At 39.5% G+C, this 27,806-nt stretch overlaps 1 protein-coding gene across 1 annotated transcript in view; it reads right to left on the bottom strand.

The window, feature by feature from the left end:
* LOC126162428 (aconitate hydratase, mitochondrial-like) overlaps nt 1-27,806 on the bottom strand; it is a 171,195-nt gene that overhangs the window by 74,535 nt on the left and 68,854 nt on the right. Inside the window, exons 6-7 of the mRNA XM_049918930.1 lie at nt 13,341-13,491; nt 2,229-2,404 (exon numbers count right to left, since the gene is read on the bottom strand). Of these exons, the coding sequence (XP_049774887.1) occupies nt 2,229-2,404; nt 13,341-13,491 (327 nt within the window). The remainder of the gene's footprint in view (nt 1-2,228; nt 2,405-13,340; nt 13,492-27,806) is intronic.

Here is a 27,806-nt window from a genome sequence, read left to right as displayed (position 1 = left end):
TGCAGTCTGTGTCCCCTCTAGCCCCTGTGCTGTCTTCATTTTTGGTGCTGCTGCCACTGGCCAGGGTGGTTATGGTTAGCATGGGGTTGCCTCCATCTCTGCAGCCCCTATGCTGCCTCTCTCTTCTCTGCTGGCTCCATTGCTGAGAGACTACCCAGACATGGATTTGGCACCTTCACATTGGTGCTCCCTTACAGTCTCTTGTGGGTGAAGGTGCTGTGCTGGTCCACAGCTGTACCATTTCAGACCGTATGCTCCAGTTGACAGCAGAACTCCTACTCCTACTCCTACTCCTACTCCTACTTCAACAATCATCCCCTTCTGATGACAACATCATGAACATTTGTCCCCATGGGGGAAGGAGTGTTGTAACCCTATACACTGAGCATGCATAATTAAACAGCACACACCTCCATGTCTGGCCTGAAGAGGCCACTGCACATCGGCATATGGTAAGCATATAACAATATTATACATGACAAAATACATCTAATATGAATCTGGATGCAACCTTTTTGATCCAGTGATTTGAAATTACATCCTATTACTATTAAATCCATGGTATCCAATGAGTTATGACATAAAGCTGCAATATATCAAAGTTTCCGAACTATCAGGTTGAAAGGGGGGAGGGGGGGGGGGGGGGGGGGGGGGGAAGAAACAATAATGATTGAGCAAAGCCTGCTGAATATTGGCAAAAATAATAACCAATAAATATCGCAGATGAATATTCTTGGAAGTGAAAGGACGGGGAATAAACTTTATAAAAGCTTATTTGACTTTGATGGAATCTACAACACATTGTTTGTAAACAAAGCTTCACACCTGATCAAGTTAATGAATTTATTCCATTACTTTCATTCTCTGTATTCTTTAAAGTTAGTAAAGTTAAGCAAATTTTTTTTTTTGAAAGCTATATTTTTTTGGTTGGTCATGGAAACTGTAGCCTAGGGTCAGCATACGACTATACAAACATGGGAAATCTCCCATAAATACCCTCAATTCATTAATGGAACTGACCTGGACATCTGAACCAATGCAATCCTCATCTGAAATTTGTTACAGTAGTGTGCAGCCATGCCAACTGGACAGCAGAATTCGTCAGATTGCGTGTCGCGCTGGGCAGCAAGCAACGGTGTTCAAGAAGATCTCAAGAGAACAATTCTGTAATCTGCAGTTTAGTAAAGCAGCAAACAATCATTGCTAGAAATACATGAAAATGCTGTAATGAATAAAAGTCCTTTATTCAGATTCCAGGAGGGAGCAAATTCCCTCTCTTGATCCCCCTCTCCTCCCTCTTCTGGAGACACCTATACAGGGTGTTACAAAAAGGTACGGCCAAACTTTCAGGAAACATTCCTCACACACAAATAAAGAAAAGATGTTATGTTGACATGTGTCCGGAAACGCTTAATTTCCATGTTAGAGCTCATTTTAGTTTCGTCAGTATGTACTGTACTTCCTCGATTCACCGCCAGTTGGCCCAATTGAAGGAAGGTAATGTTGACTTCGGTGCTTGTGTTAACATGTGACTCATTGCTCTACAGTACTAGCAACAAGCACATCAGTAAGTAGCATCAACAGGTTAGTGTTCATCACGAACGTGGTTTTGCAGTCAGTGCAATGTTTACATATGCGGAGTTGGCAGATGCCCATTTGATGTATGGATTAGCATGGGGCAACAGCCATGGCGCAGTACATTGTATCGAGACAGATTTCCAGAATGAAGGTGTCCCAACAGGAAGACGCTCGAAGCAATTGATCGGCGTCTTAGGGAGTACGGAACATTCCAGCCTATGACTCGCAACTGGGGAAGACCTAGAACGACGAGGACACCCCCTCCCGAAAGAAATGTGCAAGCTGTCTGACTCAGTGCTTATTACTACTCATCAAGGAACAGAACACGATTTCGTTCAGTGTATTCCCACCCACAACATTCTTCCACTTCTACAACTACCTTCAAGCACTATGATATTGAGTTTTAATTGAAGGAGCACAGGTTTGGAATAGGGAAGGATTAGGAAGAAAATCAGATGCATTCTACCAAAGGAACCATCACAGCATTTACCTTAAACAATTTAAAGAAATCACAGAAAGCTAAATTTGGTGATATTAATGGGAAACCTACATGCATAAAGGACTTGTATCAAGTCACTGTGTATGTGTGTGTGTACAAGCACACGTGTCTGACACACACACACACACACAGAGGCAGGCGAAAGTTATACCTGGTCATAAGGAGCTCCAGGGTCTGCCGTAAATAGTGTCTTAGCATATTTGTCTGCTTCTTCAGCAATTTCCTTTCTATTTGTAGCTAACAAATAGTCTTTCATGCGTTTATTGTATGGGAAAATTGATGTTGTTGCACCAATTTCAGCACCCATGTTACAGATTGTGGCCATACCTGTAACAATGTTCAAGATGATATAAAGAGCTGATCTTTACAGAGAGATCATAAACAAAAATGCAGAACAACAGTTCAAACAGATAAAAGTGTTAAACCTGTCAACTAACTAAATAATTACATACTCAATGATAACTCAGAAAAGAAAATATTTTTGAAATAATAATACTTTCTATAAGAATGGATAAGTTGACAGGATGTATTCTGACACATCAAGGAAACATCGTTTTGCTAATGAACAGAAATGGTAAAGGTAAATACTGTAGAGGGAGCCCATGGTTTGAAAACAGTAAGAAGATTCAAATGGATGTAGGTTGCAATAGCTTTGCAGAGATGATGAGGTTTGCACAGGATAGACTAGCATGGAAAACTGCATCAAATCAGCCTTCAGACTGAATAACATAATGAGAACAATACTCTTCTGGAGTGAAGAGATAAAAAAAAATAGTGAAGTGTCGAAGGGCACATTACTAATGACTCAGAAATAAAATACTAGTATATTGATGATTCTCAGTGACCAAAATATTAAACATCATTTCATCTTTCCCAATGATTCTGGTTTTGAAATACAAATAGTCAGTCAATAAATAAATAAAAAATCTGGTCAATGTTATGACTAGACAAATGAAATTAGTGAAATAGCAAGTTGTACTTTTGAAAAGATTAACTAGCATATTCAATCAACAAAGACACAAAAAAATCTTTCTGATGCCACAGACATACTCAGCTGTTAGTATAAGGCTTTAACAATAGTTCAGCTCACCCTGAGAGTCACCAAGATCAAAGATTTGTTGACTCACAGTGTAAAATGAAAGTAAGTACTATACTTCTTTGAACTGTCAACATTTTCATTCATATGTAAGGTTACATAATTTTCATTATCTCTAAAATTTTATCACAGCCCCCATGTCTCTACTTAATATTTGAAACATAAAGATTCTTGATATTTCCAGTTCTGGAGCCTTCAGTGATAAGCCATCTCAACAGGCTTTGTGCAAACATAAACCAGCACCAGTTTAACCATTTATGGACTGTAGACTCTGCATATTCTTGCTTAACTTTGCAGTCTTTCATAGCTCCAAAATGTTAGATAGAATGACATATGTATCATTTCAAAATTTCACAACTCATCTGCTCAGCTGCCCACATTGTTCAATGTTATGATGGCAAATCTAGTTTCGTTATCAACTGAGCTCAACTTTAGAGCTAAAACAAAAAATTGACCACTTATAAATCTCAACTAACAATAACTCACATCACTACAAGGTGGTGCAAAGAAAAATGAAAGGAGGTTTGTACTGGCAGCCCTGCAGCAGTAGCAGAAACATAAGAAAGGAGTCAAATTGTGCAACAATTACAGGCATTTCATTACCATGGAGCATTGGTGGAGTGCAAAGCAACAGTCACTGTACACATGATTTACCAACCCTGTGACAGTTTGACTGCTGCACACTGAGAGTTTCAACAGCACTGTCACATCCTGCCTGATGGTCAAGTTCTGTTATTATATGCAATCACAACAAGGGTTCAGAATTTGAAGAGACTGGTTCAACTCTGTAGAAAGCATAATGGGGTTATATGGTTTGTATGCACCACTGAAAATATCAATGCCACACAGACTCCCACTGAAAGGAGTCCCTGTTGTTTCCTGCAATACCTTGCCTTGTCATTGCAGCTCATATGTCTTACTATTCAAAGAACGGTTCATAAATTTCTCTTTCATCCATTTAAAATTCACCTTATGTGACACCTGAGTCCTAATGACTGTGTTCTGCACCTGCAAATTTGAGAATAAGTGTTGTCAAATATGAGTGATCATGCAAACTTCACTCAAAGTCTTTGAATGCCCAATGAAGCCCATTTTCATTTAACTGGTTACATGAATAAGCATAACTCAGGCAGACTCAAGGCTTCAATGCTCCTCTTCACCAGCTTCCATTATACAGTACCAAAATTATCCTATGGTGTGCAGTGCTGTATTTTTGCAGTGGTAGGTCCTTATTTTTTGGAGGATGAACGAGGCACTGCCATCACTGCAACAACTGAATTTTATGTCAATATTTAAGAGACATGCCCTCATTTTTCTGATTAAAAAATGTGATTTTTCTGAAACAACATTTTAATTATTGAAATATTTCAATTAGAAAATTTGAGTTTCTGGAAAATTATTTGCAAACTTTTGTAAATTCCATTCCCTGGACAATAATTTATATTGATTTAAGGACACTAAGCTAATTGTTAATCCAAATATTGTCTCTGCCTGATGTGAAACTCTATGTTTTGAAAACAGTATGCTGTTACAGGCATCTTTAAATAGATGTTGTGAAACAAAGCCACAGGCAGTCTGCACCCAGTAGTGGTCAGATGAAGTTCCAATAACCTTTAATCACCAATAATTGCGTGGATATTCAAACACACTCACTTAGAAACAATAGCTGGTTACATGATAACAACTCAGTATCACTTATTCGACTGCCGTGCCATGACATGCGGCCGGCGCCGTTCGTAGCTAGGTGGCGCTCCCGCGCTAAGCCGAGTTGCGGAGCGCCTCTATCGCCGTTTTCGCGTACTGTCATGGCGGCACTGTTAAATGTCGTGGCACTGTCACAACACAGTCTGTGTTTAAAAATCAGTAATGTAAAGTTCCATGCAATCAGTCTATGCCAAGATAGTATTGCACTATCTATATACATTATGGAAGAATTATTGTGTGTAGACAAGGTATTAATGCCACATGTTAAATGTTGTCACACTACTTGAAGTCTATATGAGTTTGCTGACCTAGTGTATGAAAAATGTGAAGAGTGAAGAATACTACACATTTGATCATCATCATGACAGACAGTTATAAAAATATGCATAAAAATCAGGATCAATTCTAATGATGTTATGTACATTTACATAAGAATCATTTAAGGCTCCTTGCAATCAACAAATGAACTTTGTGAATAAGAGAAAGAAGAAGAAGACTACCAAAGAACATGACTGACAGGTCAGTAAACCAATATACTATATGCAGGTTCTGCAGATGATGAATATCAATAAAAACACAACAGTGAATTGCATGTTTGTATAGTCCAAGAATAAGTTAAAATTTATATGTAATGGGATATGAGGATAATCTCAGCATATTGCTTCATATCAAGGTGATCTGTATTTATTTTTTTGCACAGAAAGAGAGTTAGTTACATGTTCCATTTTACAATCTCACGGTAACTATTATGTTGTGGAATGTGTCAAGTGCATAAGAAATGCACACACAAATCAAGGTGGTTTTTTTTCTTCTTCTTCTGTTTTTTTTTAATGCTTAAAATCTTTATTATCTACCCCATTCTCTTAAATGGCACAAACTGCATATTTCATACCTATAGATTTATGTATTCCTATTCAATAATTCATCTACGGTAAGGAAGGAGTTATCAAGGAGACATGATTTTAATTTATGTTTGAAACTGTTACTGCTGCCTGTCAGACATGTTATTTCATCTGGTAATTTATCGAAAAGTTTTACAGCAGCATATTTTACTCCTTTCTGCACCAAAGAGAGGTTAGGTAGAGAATAGTGTAAGTCGTTCTTTCCTCTGGTATTATAATCATGAATGTCACTGTTGTTTTTAAACTTGTCCATGTTGTTGAGAACAAATTTTATTACTGAGTAAATGTGCTGTGAGGCTGTTGCAAGATTCCTAACCTTTTAAAGAGCTGCCTACTAGATTTGCAACTATGAGCCCCATACATTATTCTAACCACTTTCTTTTGAGCAGTGAATATTTTTTGCCCAAGTGTTGAGTTATCCCAAAATATTATTCCGTATGACATCAGAGAGTGAAAGTATGGTAAGTATGTTAGCTTGATAATTTCTATATCCTCAAAATTAGCAATTATTCTGATTGCAAAAGTTGCTGGATCTAGTCACTTTAGGAGATCCAAAATACGAATTTTCCAATTAAGATTCTCATCTATACGTACACCAAAAAACTTAGTATTCTCTACCCTGGCTACTGACTTCTGTTGCTGAGTTATGTTTATTGAAGGAACTGTACTCCTGCAGTAGAAAATTGGATGTACCGTATTTTTTCATTTGCAGAAAACCAATCAATAACTTTTCCAAAGACATTATTTGCATCATTTTCTTTCAGAGTTTCTTTTATTGGATTAATAATGATGCTTGTATCATCAGCAAACAGTGTCAGTTTAGTTTCTTGTTTCAGATAAGAAGGGAGGTCATTCATATATATCAAGAACAGAAGGGGACCCATGACCGAATCCTGTGGAACATGTAATGTTCTTTTACCCCAGTTAGATGAAGTGGAAAACTTTCTTAAATTACTTAAACTGTAAAAAGAAACCTTTTGCTTCATGTTCTGTAGATATGACTTAAACCACCCATATGCTGTTCCATTTATACCGTAGAATCGTAATTCCTGTAACATTATGTCTTGGTTCACACAATCAAATGCTTTCGATAAGTCACAGAAAATTTTTATTGGTGACATTTTACTATTTAAAGACTATTATATAGGCAGTGAAACTATATATTACTGTTTCAGTAGGACAGCATTTTTGAGATCCAAACTGTGATTTACTAAGTATCCCATTACTGTTGAGATGGCAACCACTCTTGAGTACATAACTTCCCCAACAATTTTTGAAAATGCTGTAAGCAAGGATACTGGCTGGTAATTGTTGACATCTGTGATGTCCCCTTTTCTGTAGAGAGAGTTGAAAATGGCATATTTTAACCTCTCTGGGAAAATACCATGAGTTAGTGATGCATTACAGATGTGACTCAGAACATCTGCTGTAACTGCTCCACATTGTTCTAATATATTGTTAGAGATGTCATCTACTCTGACAAAACATTTATTTTTCAAAGATTTCATGATTTTTCTTATTTCACAAGAGGTTGTTAGATGAAAATGAATCTGACAAGGATTTCTCAAAACTGACTCTTCCATGTAACGTTTGGCTTTTTCTTTTGAACTATTTTCACCCATTTTTCCACCTAAACTTAAGAAATGGTAACACATTAGCTACTTTTGTGCTGTTGGTTAAGATGGTCTCATTCTCTTTAATAGTAATATTACCTACCCCATTGGTTACTTTTCCTGTCTCTCTTCTAACAACATTCCATATTGATCTGATTTTATTGCCAAAGTTGTTAATTTCATCTCTAATATACATATTTTTTGATTTTCTGACAACTTTTCTCAGTATGTTACAATAATTTTTATAGTGTAAAATTACTTCTGGGTTTGTACTAATTGTTTCTGTTTCATATAATTTTCTTTTTCTTTCTGAAGGCACTTTAATACCTGTAGTAATCCAAGGTTTCTTAGAAAACTGTTTGGTGTTACAGTTAGTATTTTTTGGGGGGAGGGGGCAATATGTTAAAAAAGGGATATAAATTTATCGAGAAATATGTTGCACTTATCATTAGCATTTGGCTCATTATATACATCTCAGCTTCAGTCCAAAAAGGAAAGGAACTACAGTCAAGGTTTTAATGAAGATTTCTGTATTTACATATACCAGAAAAGACCAAATACATTACACTGAAAATTGATAATCAGACTGCAATGAAGGTCAAAGTGAAAATTGAAAATTACTCATGAGTTGTGTCTGCAGTAAGTGCAGGCATCATGGGAGAGCCTTGGAAATGCAAAGAACAGGGCTTTTCTAAAAAAAAAAAACTTGACTGACAGCTGTAGACAATTACATGTGTATAATCTTGAAATTTGTGCTCTTGTGGGGGCATGAAGGCTAAAATGCTTATATGGCATGAGAGGAAGCATTGAAGTGGGATCATGTATAGCTGTCTGCCCCGATAGCTAAGTGGTCAGTGCGATGGACTGTCATACCAAGGGGCCCAGGTTGGATTTCTGGCTGGGTCACAGATTTTCTGTGCTCAGGGGCTGGGTGTTGGGTTGTCCTCATCATCATCATCTCATTCCAATCAACACGCAAGTTGCTGAAGTGACGTCACCTAAATGACTTGCACTAGGCGGCCGGTCTACCCGATTGGAGGCCCTAGCCACATGACATTTCCTTTCATTTCATGCATAGCTGGATACAATTGTGAGAAACTGAATAATATTGTAAGGGTGTTTTGTCACACAGTGCAGGCCTCTGTGGCCAGTACTTGCATTCTTGATTTTAATCATTACTATATTAGGATGTACGGAGGGGTCACAGAAATTCAAAAGTGCAAAAACAACTTTAACAGAAAAGGAAGAGGACTGAAATTACACAACTTGTGGGCCTTAATGTTAAATAAAGCAAATAGCACCAACTCTTCTCCACTACAAGTTCCATAACACATGTCAGCTGACTTCATGAACTTGGTGAGTGGTGTGATGACATCAGGAACCAACCTTTAGGTGGAAATAATTAGTTCAGCTTGCTGAAATTGTAGTTTAAGGCTGTTATTTTGAGTCTTTATAGCCTCTCATGATGCCTCCAGCATGTGGAAACGATATATCAGCACTTTGAGAATGGCTTAATGCCCGTAAAACAAGAATCACCTAAGGCATAAAGAGTTATCTAATATATTCCAAAAACTGTGACAGATGAAACAGGAATTTCAAAATTGCTGTAGTATATGTTATCTTGTTAGCAAATGGGCAGGGATTTTCGAACAATATTTCATAAGAACAAGAGATACATTTTGTAAGAAATGATGAGCATGTTACTGACAATGAGAAAGCACTATAAAAACATCATATTTATCTGCCGGAAAACTGGAGGGAACTACCATCAAAAATGAAGATGAGTAAATTATTTCAGCTGGCGAGAATGAAAATGTGTTACTTGCTGAGTGAGTTGACAGAATGGACAGAAAATAAAATAGCTCTTAATTCCTATGGAATGTGTGTATTCAATGTCTAAGAAATTCAGATAATATGTGGATGGCTCTTAATTCCTATAGAATGTGTCTATTCAATGTCTTATGAAATTCAAATAATACGTGGTTGGCATTGAAGATTGAAAATTTGTGGGCGGTGCTAGCTAGAAGATGGGTGGTCCTTTCCTCTCAACAGTGGCAGAGCCTGTAATGATGTATCCAGAAACAGAAAGTGTAACACAGGCAAAGCTGAATAATACTAAGAAACAGTTGCCTTAGATACGCTTCCCATTTGTGTATTATCCCCTGTACATGAACCTAACTTCAGAGAACAGTGTTAATGAAGAAAAAGCAGCTTGAAGAGTCTTTTTTTTAGTAAAAAATGGTTTGAAGATTCCTAATTATAACACTGTGTTTTTTTTATTTGTGTCTGCCCTGTGTACAAAATAGTATGCAAGAAAAACAGAGCTTTTAGGTGGAAGAAATGTTGATAACAAAACAAATGCTGTGATTTCGCAAATATTTGAGAATATTGTCAATTTAAGTTATTTGCTCAAAACATTCTTACAATAAAAATGTATGACATGGACATGATCAAGTTTTTCTCAAAATCCCAGTTCCTCTATCACTAGGTATGAGAGAGAGAAAAAATGGACAGACTATGTGGGGATATGTCACAGACATCATCAATCAAAGGAATTTTTCTCCCTTTATAAGGCAGGAAGAATTCTGTGATAAGGTATCAGAACCAGTGGACAAAGTGCTCTCCAGGCTAGTTCTTAGCCATTTTCAGACAGAATTCTGGAAGGAAGAGGCTGTTCTGACTGCATTGCCTCTCAGGGATTTTGTCAGTTTTACTGCTGCTTCTTTGAGATAAATAGACAGTTTTTTACTCTGAGGGGATGGAACAATGACTGACTACCACTCACTAGACACACCACTTTACTGTTCAGTTTAGAGGTGAAGGTACTTCATTTCCAGGCAGACTCTTAGTAGTGTGTATTCTTTGCAATTAGTAATTTTGCTACTCATGTTCCAATGCACAGAAATTACATCCAACCTTGTTGTCCAATTCATTGGTGAAATGGAAGCCTGGTTATGACAGCATTGGAGGCATGTATTGAATAACAAAGTGCATACAACAAAGAGTATTTGTTGACATGTACTGAATAGCAAGGCAGACACAAAAATGAGTATTTCTTAACAGTTGTTTGCCATAGCTGCAACACACAGCACATACTTGACAAAACTGTTGGCCCAAGGTTCAAGACTTAAAGATGTAGTGTAGTCACTATAGAATACAGTTTTAACCTTCATAAATATCACAATGATTAACTTAGAACAATCTCACACAGCACAAAAGTGCAGTGTGGTTCTATCAAGTTTTTCTGTAGAGACATTCATATCAACCAACTAAAAACAAACATTAACACCTTCTGTATACTGCCTCCATTCACAAGTACAACATAAAATGCTATTAACGTAACATGGTCACAAGAATCACTTGATTTGTAATGCCAATTAGTGAAGCAGGGTTAATAATATCCACAAAATGTGCCAAATGTGGCATTGTTCTACAGTGTGCACTATTTGTCCGACATAGGAGTGGTCATGATCACGAAGTGTCTCGTAGAACCCAGGTGTTCTGAGTGTGGCCAGTCTTACATTGGACAAACAGCAGGCACTACAGAATAATACAAGGAGCATGGGATGTTTTATTGCCTACTCTAGCTTGAAAAATCAACTTTAGTTGAGCATGCATCAAAAATTGATCACCAGTAAAATTTGATAAAACTTGTATCATGGCTTGCACTAAAAGCTTCTAGGATGGTGTTATTAAAGAATGAAGGACAACATCCTTAACAGAGGTGGTGGCCTGCAGCTCAGCGATGCTTGAGATCCAACAAGAGTGATGTTGAAGCGGGCGCGTCGAACACACAAAGTCAATGCATGCCTCATATATGACGATAACCCAATTATTTTATTCGATGTTGCCACTGCAAGACTCCACAGTTGTACATTACATACATGTACAGAGAGAAATGTGGTGCAGCTTTAAATATCTGGGGAAGCTATGCATCAAGAAGGCTATTTTATTGAATTTGCTAGCACCAGCACCAAAAATGACCAGGGCTGAGCGTAATGGCATGCATACACTATGCAAGCATTGTAGTTCTTTCCGCTGATAAGGGCAATGCAGCCCTAATTATGGAGCATGCAGACTACAATATAAAGATCTGAGCACAACTGGATGAAGTTACTTAATGGAAGCTCCATGCAACCGAACACTGAGAATTATGAAAAAGGCATTTGAGCTTCTTAAGCGCTCATCATTCCCTCAACCACCCAGACCACCTACTGCTTAGGCTCTACCAAGATTCACAAGGATAAGATGCCATTCTGCCTCATAGTATCCACCACTGTTTATTAATGTGCCTACCAAAGACTCTTTTGACCTAATATCTCACTTCTTTGAAACTGACATGGTCAAGCTATTTAGGCACTTCTTATGTCGTCTTATTTTCTGTACATTAGTCAGCATTATGATCAGATGAACAGCATTGGGACAGGAAGCCTATTAGCTCCAGCTATTACAAACCTTTTTGTGGAGGATTTTGAGGATAGTGCCAGAAATGGATGATACATTTCACTTCCTCAATTTTCTCGTCCATCGCAAACACCACTGTGCCTAGAGAAAACGTACACACCAATCTGTACTTGCACTCCATCGTAAAACAGCACAGAAGCTTATTGTGGTACAAACACTGACATATTGTGCAATAATGGTAAGACATGCTTATAACCCACTCCTCACATGCAGCGTTTCAGGTACAACGGCTGCAACAATCACCAAATAAATTAAGTGATCTTAAACAAGAATTACAATAAAAACACCAACATTGAGCAGTAAAAGAAACTTGCTTTTTTTGCTGTTCTGTGGTTTTAGGTCACGCAAGATAAGCTGGCTGCTAAAAAGACACAAAATCAAATTAATCTTCTGGCCTCCATAAAAAAATATGACGGTTACTGAGGTCAGTTAAAGACTGACAGGTCTCGGAATACCTGGAGGCTACAAGATACCATTTGATTGTGGCCAGTCCTTCATTGGCCAAACAGTACACACTGTAGAACAATATTGGAAGGAGCATGAGAGATATTACCACCTATACTAGCCCGCTCGGTTGGTCATGAGGCCTAACGCACGGCTTTCCAGGCAGGAAGAAGCACCTGGTCCCCGGTACGAATCCGTCCATCGGATTTGTGTCGAGGTCCAGTTAACCGGCCAGTCTGTGGATGATTTTTAGGCAGTTTTCCATCTGCTTCGGCGAATGTGGGCTGGTTCCCCTTGTTCCTCCTCAGTTACACTATGTTGGTGATTGCTGTGCAAACAAGTTCTCCACATACGCATACACCACCATTACTCTACCACGCAAACATAGGGGCTACACTCGTCTGGTGTGAGATGTTCCCTGGGGGGTCCACCGGGGGCTGCACCGCACAATAATCCTGGGTTCGGTGTGGGGCGGCGGAGGGGTGAAGTGGACTGCAGTAGTCGTCGTGGGGTTGTGGACCACTGTGGCTGCGGCGGGGACAGAGCCTCTCCTACCCTTAATACATATGGTGGCTTGCAACTGAGAACAGTGTGGGATTCACTCATAGGGAGGCTAAGTGGTCACATCAAATGCAGAGTCTACATATGCCCTTATATGGGAATACGGGGGACACCACTTATGTCACAGCATGCAGCTAGGATATATAAGGGCATATGAACAGCTCCTCTGCAGTCATTCCACTTGACTATGTCTAAGGAGTGCTTGATGAAAAGGTTGTGGGATTTTAACAATTTGATGCAGCTGGAAGCCTGTACACATTTTATTCAATGGGCCTGCTGTAAAGACTGCTCAAAAGCTAAATATTATTTTACCTTTACATAATCACTGAATATAAATGACAGATTTCATGTACAGTAATGTCTTGCTACAAATTTATCAATAGTCAAAGAACATTTTACAGTTCTTAATTACCACATGTGAAAGTTCAATCTAGCTTCATTTTTAAAGGTGTTACCTACACTGTACACACCTTACTTACCAGCACATGAAATGGAATCAACTCCAGGACCATAGTACTCCATAATAGCACCTGTACCTCCCTTAACAGTAAGAATTCCAGCGACTTTCAAAATGACATCTTTAGGTGAAGCCCATCCCTTTAGTTTGCCTGTGAGCTTTACACCAATCACCTGCAAATTTCATACATATATAGTACATCTTGGAATGAAAAAAGGAATGGAGAACTATGGGTTAAGATTCAACTAATGACCATGAGGCCATTAGAGACAGAATTTTAGAATGAAAAAAATGAGGAAAGAAGTTCACCACACCTGTTTCAAAGGAACCATCCCAGTACTTGTCTAAAGTAATTTAGAAAAAAATCATAGAAAACCTAAATATGAATAGGTATTTGAATGCACACCTCCAAAATCCATCTCCCTTAACCTCTGTGTCACCTTGCTTGTTAGTACACCTGGCATCATAACTGTAGGATATGAAATGTTTCAGTGTAGGCTGTTTTCCAATGATTTTTGAGCCGCCAGTCTTCTGACTGATTGGCTGTGGCCAACCATGAATTCCTCCCCTGTGCCAGCCTCTTCATCTCAGTGTCACACTTGCAACATATGTCCTCAATTATTTGTTGGGTATGTTCCAATCTCTGTCTTCCTCTACCATTTTTATCCTCTGCAGCTCCCCCTAGTACCATGGAAGTTATACCCTGAAGTCTTAAAGCATTTCTTATAATTCTGTCCCTTCTTCTTGTGAGTGTTTTCCATTTGCTCCTTTCTTTGCAGTTACATTATCAATCCACCTAATTTTCAACATCCTTCTGTAACACCGTATCTAAAATGCTTCAATTCTCTTCTGTTCTGGTTTTCCCAAAGTTATTGATTTACTACCATACAATGCTGTGCTCCAAAGATACATTCTCAGAAACTTCTTTCTCAAATTATGGTCTGTGTTTGATATTAGTTGACTTCTTGTGGCAGGAATGCCCTCTTTGCCTGTGCTACTCTGCTTCCTATGTCCTACTTGCTTCCTCCAACATGAGTTATTTTGATGTCGATGTATCTGAATTCTTCAGCTTCATGATCACCAATTTTTATGTTAATCAAACAATGGAAAATCCAGGATAGAATGTAACAATATTATGAGAAGGGTAGTTGCTACTCACCATATAGTGGAGATGCTGAGTTGCAGATACGTACAACAAAATGACTGTCACAGAACAACAGTGACAGTTTTTTGTTGTGCCTATCTGCGACTCAGCATCTCCACTATATGGTGAGTAGCAACTAATGTTTTCATAATTTTTATGTTAAGTTTCTTGCTATCCTCATTTCTGCTAATTCTCATTACTTCTGTAATTCTTTGGCTTATGCTCAACCCAGAAAATGGCTCTGAGCACTTTGGGACTTAACATCTGAGGTCATCAGTCGCCTACAACTTAGAACCACTTAAACCTAACTAACCTAAGGACATCATAAACATCCATGCCCGAGGCAGGGTTCAAACCTGCGGCCCTAGCAGGCGCATGGTTCCATACAGCAGTGCCTAGAACCGCTTGGACACCGCAGCTGGTGCTCAATCCAGATTTTTGTACTCATTAAACTGTTCATTCCATTTGACAGATCATGTAATTCTTCTTTATGTTCACTCAGGATAGAAATGTCATCATCTTATCATTGATATCCTTTCACCCTGTATTTTAATCTCACTCTTGAATCTTTCTTTTATTTCTGTCAATGCTTCTTTCATATGTAGATTGAACAGTAGAGATAAAGTACGGCACTCCTGTCTTACTCCCTTTTTAATCTGAACACTTCGTTCTTGGTCTTTCAGTCTTATTGTTCCTGTGATATCAGACACTTGGTTGGCCTTACTTTCAAATGTGTGTGATGCCAGTTATGCTGCTACATTTCCACAGCTGCAGTTATGGCACGAGGGTGCTGGTATGAATGATTACACCACTATCAATGAAATGCAAGCATTCTCTCTCTGGAGTTCCAGCAATGGGCATACTTGAGTTCAAACATCCATGCACTGACCGCTTTTTGTGTGTTTGCCAGTTGAGTAACATTTACAGACTTTCTTACTGGCCAAGGCTCAACATCTTCTGAATAGACATTGCACTGAAAAGAGATTTACAAATCTCTGGTATCTGTACGTATTTCTACATTCAGATCTACTATTGATAAACTGACACTGCAACTAGAACAATGAATTTATGTATTATTTTTACTATTTGTTATTAGATGTAAAATAAATTAATATCTGGATTTTCTGTTCATCAACAGCATCTGTTCCTTGCTCCTGTACCCGCTGGAGAACCACACTGCGTGCAAGGAAGTCATAACAGTTCCTTCTTGGTTCTTGTTTATACTGTATATTACTTGTCTTTCTGTATAGTTTACTTCCATTTTTGAGAGAATTTCGAACATGTTGCACCATTTTACACTGTCAAATGCTTTTTCCAGGTCAACAAATCCTATCCTATGAATGTGTCTTAATTTGTCTTCAGTCTTGCTTTCATTATCAAATGTAACATCAGGACTGGCTCCGCAGTGCCTTCACCTTTCCTGAAGACAGAATGATCACATAACAGTTCCTCAATTTTCTTTTCTATTCATATGTATATTGTACTTGAAAGCAACATGGATGCCTGTTAAGCTGATTGTGTGATAGTTCTCTCACTTACCTGCTCTTGCAATCTTCAGAACTGAAGGGTGATATTTTTGTGAAAGTTTGATGGTATGCCACCAGCCTCATAGATTCTACACACCAACCTGGTTGCCACTTCCGCCAATGATTTTAGAAATTCCAATGGAATGTTATCTGTCCCTTCTGCCTTGTTTAATCTCAAGTCTTCCAAAGCTCTTTTTAGTTCTGATTCTAATACTGGATTCCCTATTTCTTCCCTATAAACTCCAGTTTCTTCTTCTATCAAATCAACAGACAATTCCTCCTCCTCATAGAGGTCTTCAACATACTCTTTTTCACATATCTGCTCTCCATTTAACAATGAAATTCTCATTGCATTCTTAATGTTGCCACCGTTGCTTTTAATTTCACCAAAGACTGTTTTGATTTTTTGTATGCTGAGTCAGTCCTTCTGACAGTCATTTCTTTTTCAGTGTCATCATGTCTTTCCTGTGGGTATTTCACCTTGGCTGCTTTGCACGTCCTATTCATTTCATTCCTGAGTGATTTATGTTGCTGTATTCCCATCTTTCCCTGAATGTTTTTGTACTTCTTTTGTTGAGCAATTGAAGTATTTCACCTGTTACCCAAGGTTTCCTTGCAGTTACCTACTTTGTATCTATATTTTTCTTTCCCATATGTGTGATTCCTCCTTTTAGAAATGTCCATTCCTCTTCAACAAAACAGCCTACTGTCATATTCCTTAACACAATATCAACATCTTTAGCAAGCTTCAAATGTGTCTCATCATTTCTCAGTACTTTAGTATCCCACTTCCTTCCACAATGATTCTTTCATATGATTCTCTTAAATTTCAGCCTGCTCTTCATCATTACTAAATTATGATCTGAGTCTACGCATGCTCCTGGGTACACCTTAGGGCCCAGTATGTGATTTCAGAATTGTGTCTGACCAAGACGTAATCCAACTGGAATCTTCCCATATCTCCAAGTTTTCCCAGGTGTAGCTTCTACTCTTGTGATTTTTAGTGGTGTATTTGCTATTACTAACCGAAATTTATTGCAGGACTCAATTCATCTTTTCCTCTCTCATTCCTAGTACCAAACCCATATTCTCCTGTAATTCTTTCTTCTATCCCTTTCCCTGTGACAACAGTGCCAATCTCCCATGATTATTAGATTTTCATCTCCCTTTACATACTGAATTACATGTTCAATATCCTCATATGCTTAATCTGTCTCTTCATGTCCTACAGGCGACGAAGACATATGTACCTGAAGTATTGTTGGTGGTGCTGGCACACTGTTGAATCTAATAAGAACAACTGTATCACTGAGCTGTTCACAACAACTCGCTCTGTGCCCTGCATTCCTATTCATAATGAATCCTACTCCTGTTACACCATTTTCTGCTGATCCTTATATTACCCTATATTCATCTGCCAGAAATCTTTATGTTCTTTCCATTTCACTTCTCTGACCTCTACTACATCTAGACTGATTTAGCCTACATGACTCAAATACCTCCAGCATCTGTAGCTAGAAAGTAGAATTCAATTATAATGATCAGGATATAGTTTAACCATGAATTTTTATGCCATACAGGAATTTAGAAAATGCCACCTGTGACAAGAAAAGATAGAAACTAAGTTTATGATTTTTAACCATTAAAGTTTCCTTATCAAGAACTTAGAATAAAGAAAGAAAGAATGAGAGAAAATCAAACAATGGAAAATCCAGGATGGAATAATGACAGTATTATGAAAAGGATGGATTGCTACTCACCATATAGTGGATATTTTGAGTCGCAGACAGGCACTAGGAAAGACTTTTATACATCTGAGCTTTGAGCCAAAAAGCCTACTTGAGAAACATATACACACATTCCAGCAAGCACAATTCACTCACACATGACACTGTCTCTGGCCACTGAGATTTGACTGCAAGCAGCTGCACATGCCAGGCACTTCGCAGTGGTTTGCTTAGTATGGATGTAGATGTAGATGTAGACAGAGGTACTGATGTAGCCATCTTTGAAGTGGAGGTCAACATTGAGGAAGATGGCTAGTGGGACCGAGGGGGACCAGCTGAAATAAGCGGGGGAGAATATGTTGAGGTTTAGGAGGAATGTGGATAGGATGACCTCACCCTCAGTCCAGATCACACAGGTGTCACCAGTGAATCTGAACCAGGTTGTGGGTTGCGTTTCTGGTTGGTTAGGACAAATTCCTCTCAATGGCCCATGAATAGGTTGACAAAGGATAATGCCATGTAGGTGTCCATTGTTGTACTGTGGATCTGTTTCTAGGTTATGCCTTCAAAGATGAAGTAACTGTGGATGAGGATATAGTTGGTCATGGTGACCAGGAAAGTGGTTGTAGGTTTGGAGACAGTTGAGTGCTGGGAAAGGTAGTGTTCAATAGCAGGAAGGCCATAGGCATTAGGAATGTTAGTGTATGGGAAGATGGCATCAATAGTGATGAGCAGGGTGCCGTGTGGTAAAGGAACAGGAACAGTGGAGAGTCAGTGGAGGAAATGGTTGGCATCCTTTACACAGGAGGGTAGTTGATGGGTAGGCTGGTCCACGGGAGCAGAATTCTCTCAGTGGGGGCACAGTAACCAGCCACAACAGGTTGTCCTGAGTGGTTGGGTTTATGGTCTTCAGGAACCATGGAGAAGGTAGGAGTGCAGAGAATGATAGTGGTGTGGAGGGAGACAGACTCAGGAGAGAGGTTCTGGAATGGACCTAAGGATATGAGGAGGGGCAGGGGATCCTGTATGATTTCTGGAATAAGTTCACTGTGGCAGGATTTGTAGGCTGATGGATCTGACAACTGGCTGAATCCTTCCACAAGGTAATCCCTGCAATTCAAAACCATAGTGGTGGTGCCTTTATCAGGACCTAGAATTACAAGGTTGGGCTCAGTTTTTAGTTAGTGGATTACAGTCCTCTCTGAGGATGTAAGGTTATCTTCCATGTTGAGGGATTTGGTAAATGATGGTGAGGTAAAATTTGAAGTTAATATATTCTGGAATGTTAATGGGGTGATTTTGGGGCATGTGCGTGGGTGGGGATCCTATTTAGATAGAGGAGTGAACTAAGTCAAGCAGGGTTCAACATTGGATTTTATGGATGGATGCCTGGATGGATGGAGAGAAAATTTAGGTGTAAATTGTAGGATACGTTTCCCAGAATATAAGGCAAAAAGAATTGAATTATTTATGAGAAAACAAGAAAATGAGAGTGTAAAGTAGCAACATCAAAGACATATCTTTCATGTGAAAATTGTTGTGCATGTAGGCAGGTTATCTTTCCTGATAGAAATTCATATGCTTTTCATCATAATTAGTAGATCACAACTAGGTTCAGTTCCTGTTGCATGATCATTTCAATTACCTCTAGTTAAGTTATCATGCTAACTTGTGCTAGAATATCTACTCCAAGATTTATTTTTATACGAAAATGGTTTCAAGAGTTTGGTTTACATACGTGGTATGGTTACAAATATACAAATTTCATGAAAATGAACTTTACGAGAACATATCACTTTAATAACAGAGAAACAGGTAAAAGGCAAACTATGTGCTATTCATATACATTTAAAACAAATATGAAGATTTGAAGAAGACCTTACTTAATGAAAACAGTTAACTGACATAAGGGAAAAATTGGGCCTAAAGTTTCAGAATGAAAAAGCAGGTCACAAGAAGAATGTTGGGCAACAGTAACTTTGGAAATGCCAATTATTCACTCTTATGGTGAAATCCTGTTTGTGTTCCTGATTCTAGGAGTCCATCAGCATCATTTTCCTGGTTTATTTATTCCATAACCAATTTTATTTCCTCATAAATGCATCAACAAAGCAGTATACCAATAAAGACAAATCCTACTTCATTAACAGCAGCAAGATATGCCATTTTCTGTAGCATGGCACAGTATGCTCCTCATCGAATTACTCCGTTAAAATGATTTTTATCAAACATTGGCTGTACAAGCAAAGCTTATTATTCTCTTAATAAAAATGAAGCAATAAACTTTGAAAAACATAACTAGAATGTTTTATCTTTTACTGCAGACAACAGTTTCTGAGGCTGTGCTGAACAGCTTCTAAAGCTGTCTGAAACTGAAATTACAGGAATGTTTGGCCATACATTTCATCAAACAACTTATTGACCATCAGTAATCAGATATTTAATTATTTAATCTGCTATCATAGCAGTCACACTAGACTAGATTGGCCTAACAGACGTACTAGATAGTTTGGGATAATAATTCAGTAATACAATGCATTTAGGATAACTTCTTTCTTAATTCTGTTTCTTGTTAGCCAGTTTTAGGTTGAGAATGACTTTCTGTTTCGCTGTCTTTTCCTCTTATCTTCTTATAGATCTTCGCCTTGAAGCATCATAATGAAGAGTTTGCTTTGGAATCCTCGACTTTAGCATTCATGGAGGATGTTATTTTCATTTAACATTGTCTTTTCTGTTACTCATAACATATAGCATTATTTCTATATGGAGCTATTTCTCATTCTGTCGGTTTTGTTGGAATTGTCAGCTAATCTGTGGACCATCATTTCAGTTTTTTAAGGTCATTTTTCTTTAGAACTCAGTACTTTCATCCATATAACACATCAGCTGTAATAACCTTTTAAAATTTCTTTTCGATCAACTGCCTGTTGACTTTTGTCTTGAGTTGTTTGATGATTGTTCTGAAGTTTCCCCCACAAGAGCAGTTGGCATTGCCAAAGCTTTACCCTCCATTGCTGGTTGATGGATAGAGGGTGAGGCTTTATTAATGCCAGACATGTGCTGGTGAAACTTCAGAAGAATGATCAAACAAATGTCGGCAGAAAAACGTGGGAGAGAAGCCAACAGGTAGTTAGTCAACAAGGGCCAAAGCCTCAATAATTTTGTGTTCCTTAGACCCTTTTTGGGCTTCTCTTTGAGCGTTCTGGCTATAATGCAATATATCCTCTTTTTAGTTGTTAATCTTTTTAATTATACTGTTATACAGGGTGTATCAAAAAGAATCATCCAATTTGGCACGTCTATATTTCTCCATCTAATAAACATGTACAATGAATTTCGTTTTTTGATGAATGGGAAACCCAAAAAGTTTTTTTCATACCTTTTCTTAGGTGTTCAACACGCCCCCTAGAGAGGCATGGCATATGTCGGTGCGGTATTCAAATTGTTCCCATACTGCATAAGCTTGTCTTGTGTCCACAGCTGCTGTTATGTGATGTGTAAGTTCATTCATTGTTGTTGTAATGGAGGCACATAAACAGAGTCTTTTATAAAGCCCCACAAGAAATAATCACATACAGTCAGGTCTGGTGATCTTAGAGGCATGTAATGTAAGGCTGAATCATTTGGTCCAGTGCGATCGATCCATCATTCAGTAACCGTTTGACTTAAAAGTTCCCACAGTTCCAGAATCCAGTGTGATGGTGCCCCATCCTGTTGGTAAATGAAGTCATTCAAAGCAGTCTCCAACTGTGGGAAAAGAAAGTCCTCAAGCATATTGAGATATGTGCTTCCTGTACAAATATTCTCCGCAAACAACCTATTTCTCAGAATTGTTCATGCCATCATCTAATGCTCTGTGCTGCAGGAGGACCCATACCATACTTAGTATGAAAATCATGCTGAAAAATTGTTACTTACCCTGCACTGCGCAAAACATAGAACACAAAATGCTTTCTATTGTCCCAACACCATTTTTACTATAATTGAAGTGGGTGCATACTGCCGCTACCTAGTGGGAACCATGTAAAACTCAAGAGTTTGTTCTTTCCAACAGTATGTTGTTCATGCACATATCTCAAATAGTAACATAATAGTTATATATTTTTAATCATATGATTCTTTTTTATCACACTGTATAATTCCTCAAACATTATATCATGCTTCAGATCTGAAATTTGATATTTCTCCCAATTAAATTCGATATTTCTCCCAATATTATCCCATCAGTGAAGATATTTGATTGAAATGGATTGTTTTCCAAGTAGTTTCAGTTGTTGAAATTTTTTAATGGTGATTTGAGCTTAGCCAATGTAATTTATAAACTGTTATTTGCAGTTTATCCTCAGTTTCCTCAACTGTTATGTGACTATGTGACCATGTGTGTGTGAGTTGTGCTACAGTGAATGTGAGTGTGTTTTCCCCTTTGAGAAGAAGTTTGTCTGAAAGCTTTATATTTTGGATTTTGGTATTCTTTTTCACTTAGTGTCTCCTATATGTGTTGGGTAACAATCTATCCTTTCTACACTCCTGGAAATTGAAATAAGAACACCGTGAATTCATTGTCCCAGGAAGGGGAAACTTTATTGACACATTCCTGGGGTCAGATACATCACATGATCACACTGACAGAACCACAGGCACATAGACACAGGCAACAGAGCATGCACAATGTCGGCACTAGTACAGTGTATATCCACCTTTCGCAGCAATGCAGGCTGCTATTCTCCCATGGAGACGATCGTAGAGATGCTGGATGTAGTCCTGTGGAATGGCTTGCCATGCCATTTCCACCTGGTGCCTCAGCTGGACCAGCGTTCGTGCTGGACGTGCAGACCGCGTGAGACGACGCTTCATCCAGTCCCAAACATGCTCAATGGGGGACAGATCCGGAGATCTTGCTGGCCAGGGTAGTTGACTTACACCTTCTAGAGCACGTTGGGTGGCACGGGATACATGCGGACATGCATTGTCCTGTTGGAACAGCAAGTTCCCTTGCCGGTCTAGGAATGGTAGAACGATGGGTTCAATGACGGTTTGGATGTACCGTGCACTATTCAGTGTCCCCTCGACGATCACCAGTGGTGTACGGCCAGTGTAGGTGATCGCTCCCCACACCATGATGCCGGGTGTTGGCCCTGTGTGCCTCGGTCGTATGCAGTCCTGATTGTGGCGCTCACCTGCACGGTGCCAAACATGCATACGACCATCATTGGCACCAAGGCAGAAGCGACTCTCATCGCTGAAGACGACACGTCTCCATTCGTCCCTCCATTCACGCCTGTCGCGACACCACTGGAGGCAGGCTGCACGATGTTGGGGCGTGAGCGGAAGACGGCCTAACGGTGTGCGGGACCGTAGCCCAGCTTCATGGAGATGGTTGCGAATGGTCCTCGCCGATACCCCAGGAGCAACAGTGTCCCTAATTTGCTGGGAAGTGGCGGTGCGGTCCCCTATGGCACTGCGTAGGATCCTACGGTCTTGGCGTGCATCCGTGCGTCGCTGCGGTCCAGTCCCAGGTCGACGGGCACGTGCACCTTCCGCCGACCACTGGCAACAACATCGATATACTGTGGAGACCTCACGCCCCACGTGTTGAGCAATTCGGCGGTATGTCCACCCGGCCTCCCGCATGCCCACTATACACCCTCGCTCAAAGTCCGTCAACTGCACATACGGTTCACGTCCACGCTGTCGCGGCATGCTACCAGTGTTAAAGACTGCGATGGAGCTCCGTATGCCACGGCAAACTGGCTGACACTGACGGCGGCGGTGCACAAATGCTGTGCAGCTAGCGCCATTCAACGGCCAGCACCGCGGTTCCTGGTGTGTCCGCTGTGCCGTGCGTGTGATCATTGCTTGTACAGCCCTCTCGCAGTGTCCGGAGCAAGTATGGTGGATCTGACACACCGGTGTCAATGTGTTCTTTTTTCCATTTCCAGGAGTGTATATTGTTTGTATATAGATATGGTTAATAGAAGCAAGTGCTAGTGAGTTTATATTGGTAAATGTAATAGTTATGATTCTTATAGGATACAGGTTTCCACTGTGTAATTGGGATATTACTGAGAAAAGTTGTGATGATTTATTGTGCTGACTGCCAGACAGATTTGTGATTTTAAGGTAAATTTATTGAAGGAATGTGACAGAAAAAGTTATCCAGACATGCTGTTAGCAATTTATAATTTTGTGTGGTTCCTGAAGAGGGGCAGCAGCCTTTTCAGTAGCTGCAGGGGCAACAGTCTGGATGATTGACTGATCTGGCCTTGCAACACTAACCAAAACGGCCTTGTTGTGCTGGTACTGCGAACGGCTGAAAGCAAGGGGAAACTACAGCCGTAATTTTTATCGAGGGCATGCAGCTTTACTGTATGGTTAAATGATGATGGCAACCTCTTGGGTAAAATATTCCGGAGGTAAAATAGTCCCCCATTCGGATCTCCGGGCAGGGACTACTCAGGAGGACATCGTTATCAGGAGAAAGAAAACTGGCGTTCTACAGATCGGAGCGTGGAAGGTCAGATCCCTTAATCGGGCAGGTAGGTTAGAAAGTTTAAAAAGGGAAATGGATAGGGTGAAGTTAGATATAGTGGGAATTAGTGAAGTTCGGTGGCAGGAGGAACAAGACTTTTGGTCAGGTGAATACAGGGTTATAAATACAAAATCAAATAGGGGTAATGCAGGAGTAGGTTTAATAATGAATTAAAAAATTGGAGTGCAGCTAAGCTACTACCAACAGCATAGTGAATGCATTATTGTGGCCAAGATAGACATGAAGCCCATGCCTACTACAGTAGTACAAGTTTATATGCCAACTAGCTCTGCAGATGATGAAGAAATTGATGAAATGTATGATGAGATAAAAGAAATTATTCAGGTAGTCAAGGGAGATGAAAATTTAATAGTCATGGGTGACTGGAATTCGAGAGTAGGAAAAGGGAGAGAAGGAAACATAGTAGGTGAATATGGATTGGGGGAGAGAAATGAAAGAGGAAGCCGTCTGGTAGAATTTTGCACAGAGCATAACTTAATTATAGCTAACACTTGGTTCAAGAATCATAAAAGAAGGTTGTATATGTGGAAGAATCCTGGAGATACTAGAAGGTTTCAGATAGATTGTATAATGGTAAGACAGAGATTTAGGAACCAGGTTTTAAATTGTAAGACATTTCCAGGCACAGATGTGGACTCTGACCACAATCTATTGGTTATGAACTGTAGATTAAAACTGAAGAAACTGCAAAAAGGTGGGAATTTAAGGAGATGGTACCTGGATAAACTGACTAAACCAGAGGTTGTACAGAGTTTTAGGGAGAGCATAAGTGAACAATTGACAGGAATGGGGGAAAGAAATACAGTAGAAGAAGAATGGGTAGCTCTGAGGGATGAAGTAGTAAAGGCAGCAGCGGATCAAGTAGGTAAAAAGACGAGGGCTAGTAGACATCCTTGGGTAACAGAAGAAATATTGAATTTAACTGATGAAAGGAGAAAATATAAAAACACAGTAAATGAAGCAGTCAAAAGGGAATACAAACGTCTCAAAAATGAGATCGACAGGAAGTGCAAAATGGCTAAGCAGGGATGGCTAGAGGACAAATGTAAGGATGTAGAGGCTTATCTCACTAGGGGTAAGATAGATACTGCCTACAGGAAAATTAAAGAGACCTTTGGAGAAAAGAGAGCCACTTGTATGATTATCAAGAGCTCAGGATATCAAGGTGGAGGGAGTATATAGAGGGTCTATATAAGGGCGATGTACTTGAGGACAATATTATGGAAATGGAAGAGGATGTAGAAGAAGATGAAATGGGAGTTACGATACTGCGTGAAGAGTTTGACAGAGCACTGAAAGACCTGAGTTGAAACAAGGCTCCAGGAGTAGACAACATTCCATTGGAACTACTGACGGCCTTGGGAGAGCCAGTCATGACAAAACTCTACCATCTGGTGAGCAAGATGTATGAGACAGGCGAAATACCCTCAGACTTCAAGAAGCATATAATAATTACAATCCCAAAGAAAGCAGGTGTTGACAGATGTGAAAATTACCAAACTACCAGTTTAATAAGCCACAGCTGCAAAATACTAACGCGTATTCCTTACAGACGGATGGAAAAACTAGTAGAAGCCGACCTCGGCAAAGATCAGTTTGGATTCCGCAGAAATTCTGGAACACGTGAGGCAATACTTATCTTAGAAAATAGATTAAGGAAAGGCAAACCTACATTTCTAGAATTTGTAGACTTAGAGAAAGCTTTTGACAATGTTGACTGGAATACTCTCTTTCAAATTCTGAAGATGGCAGGGGTAAAATACAGGGAGCAAAAGGCTATTTACAATTTGTACAGAAACCAAATGGCAGTTATAAGAGTCAAGGGGCATGAAAGGGAAGCAGCGGTTGGGAAGGGAGTGAGACAGAGTTGTAGCCTGTCCCCGATGTTATTCAATCTGTATATTGAGCAAGCAGTAAAGGAAACAAAAGAAAAATTCGGAGTAGGTATTAAAGTGCATGGAGAAGAAATAAAAACATTGAGGTTCACCAATGACATTGTAATTCTGCCAGAGACAGCAAAGGACTTGGAAGAGCAGTTGAACGGAATGGACAGTGTCTTGAAAGGAGAATATAAGATGAACATCAACAAAAGCAAAACGAGGATAATGGAATGTAGTCGAATTAAGTCGGGTGATGCTGAGGGAATTAGATTAGGAAATGAGACACTTAAAGTAGTAAAGGAGTTTTGCTATTTGGGGAGCAAAATAACTGATGATGGTCAAAGTAGAGAGGATATAAAATGTAGACTGGCAATGGCAAGGAAAGCGTTTCTGAGGAAGAGGAATTTGTTAACATCAAGTATAGATTTAAGTCTCAGGAAGTCGTTTCTGAAAGTATTTGTATGGAGTGTAGCCATGTATGGAAGTGAAACATGGACGATAAATAGTTTGGACAAGAAGAGAATAGAAGCTTTCAAAATGTGGTGCTACAGAAGAATGCTGGAGATTAGATGGGTAGATCACATAACTAATGAGGAGGTATTGAATAGAATTGGGAAGAAGAGGAGGTTGTGGCACAACTTGACAAGAAGAAGGGACCGGTTGGTAGGGCATGTTCTGAGACATCAAGGTATCACAAATTTAGCAGTGGAGGGCAGTGTGGAGGGTAAAAATCATAGAGGGAGACCAAGAGATGAATACACTAAGCAGATTCAGAAGGATGTAGGTTGCAGTAAGTACTGGGAGATGAAGAAGCTTGCACAGGATAGAGTAGCATGGAGAGCTGCATCAAACCAGTCTCAGGACTGAAGACCACAACAACAACAACACTAGCCATTAAAATTGCTACACTATGCAGATGATGTGCTATAGAAGTGAAATTTAACTGACAGGAAGAAGATGCTATGATATGCAAATGATTAGCTTTTCAGAGCATTCACACAAGGTTGGCGCCGGTGGCGGCACCTACAACGTGATGACATGAGGAAAGTTTCCAACCTATTTCTCATTAACACAAACAGCAGTTGACCGGTGTTGCCTGGTGAAACGTTGTTGTGATGCCTAGTGTAAGGAGGAGAAATGCATACCATCATATTTCCGACTTTGATAAAGGTCAGATTGTAGCCTATTGTGATTGCGGTTTATCGTATCATGACATTGCTACTTGCGTTGGTCGAGATCCAATGACTATTAGCAGAATATGGAATCGGTAGTTTCAGGAGGGTAATACGGAATCCCATGCTGGATCCCAACGGCCTCGTATCTCTAGCAGTCAGGTTTGACATGCATCTTATCCGCATGGCTGTAACGGATCATGCAGCCACATCTCTCTCGATCCCTGAGTCAACAAATGGGGATGTTTGCAAGACAACAACCATCTGAATGAACAGTTCAATGACATTTGCAGCAGCATGGACTATCAGCTCGGAGACCATGGCTGTGGTTACCCTTGACACTACATCACAGACAGGAGCGCATGCGATGGTGCACTCAACGACGAACCTGGGTGCTCGAATGGCAAAACGTCATTTTTTTTTATGAATCCAGGTTCTGTTTACAGCATCGTGATTGTCGCATCCGTGTTTGGCGACATCGCGGTGAAC

This window comes from Schistocerca cancellata, chromosome 2, assembly GCF_023864275.1.
Source record: "Schistocerca cancellata isolate TAMUIC-IGC-003103 chromosome 2, iqSchCanc2.1, whole genome shotgun sequence".
NCBI lineage: Eukaryota > Metazoa > Arthropoda > Insecta > Orthoptera > Acrididae > Schistocerca > Schistocerca cancellata.
Note: the sequence above shows the minus strand (reverse complement) of the source record. Positions and strands in the feature narration are given on the sequence as shown.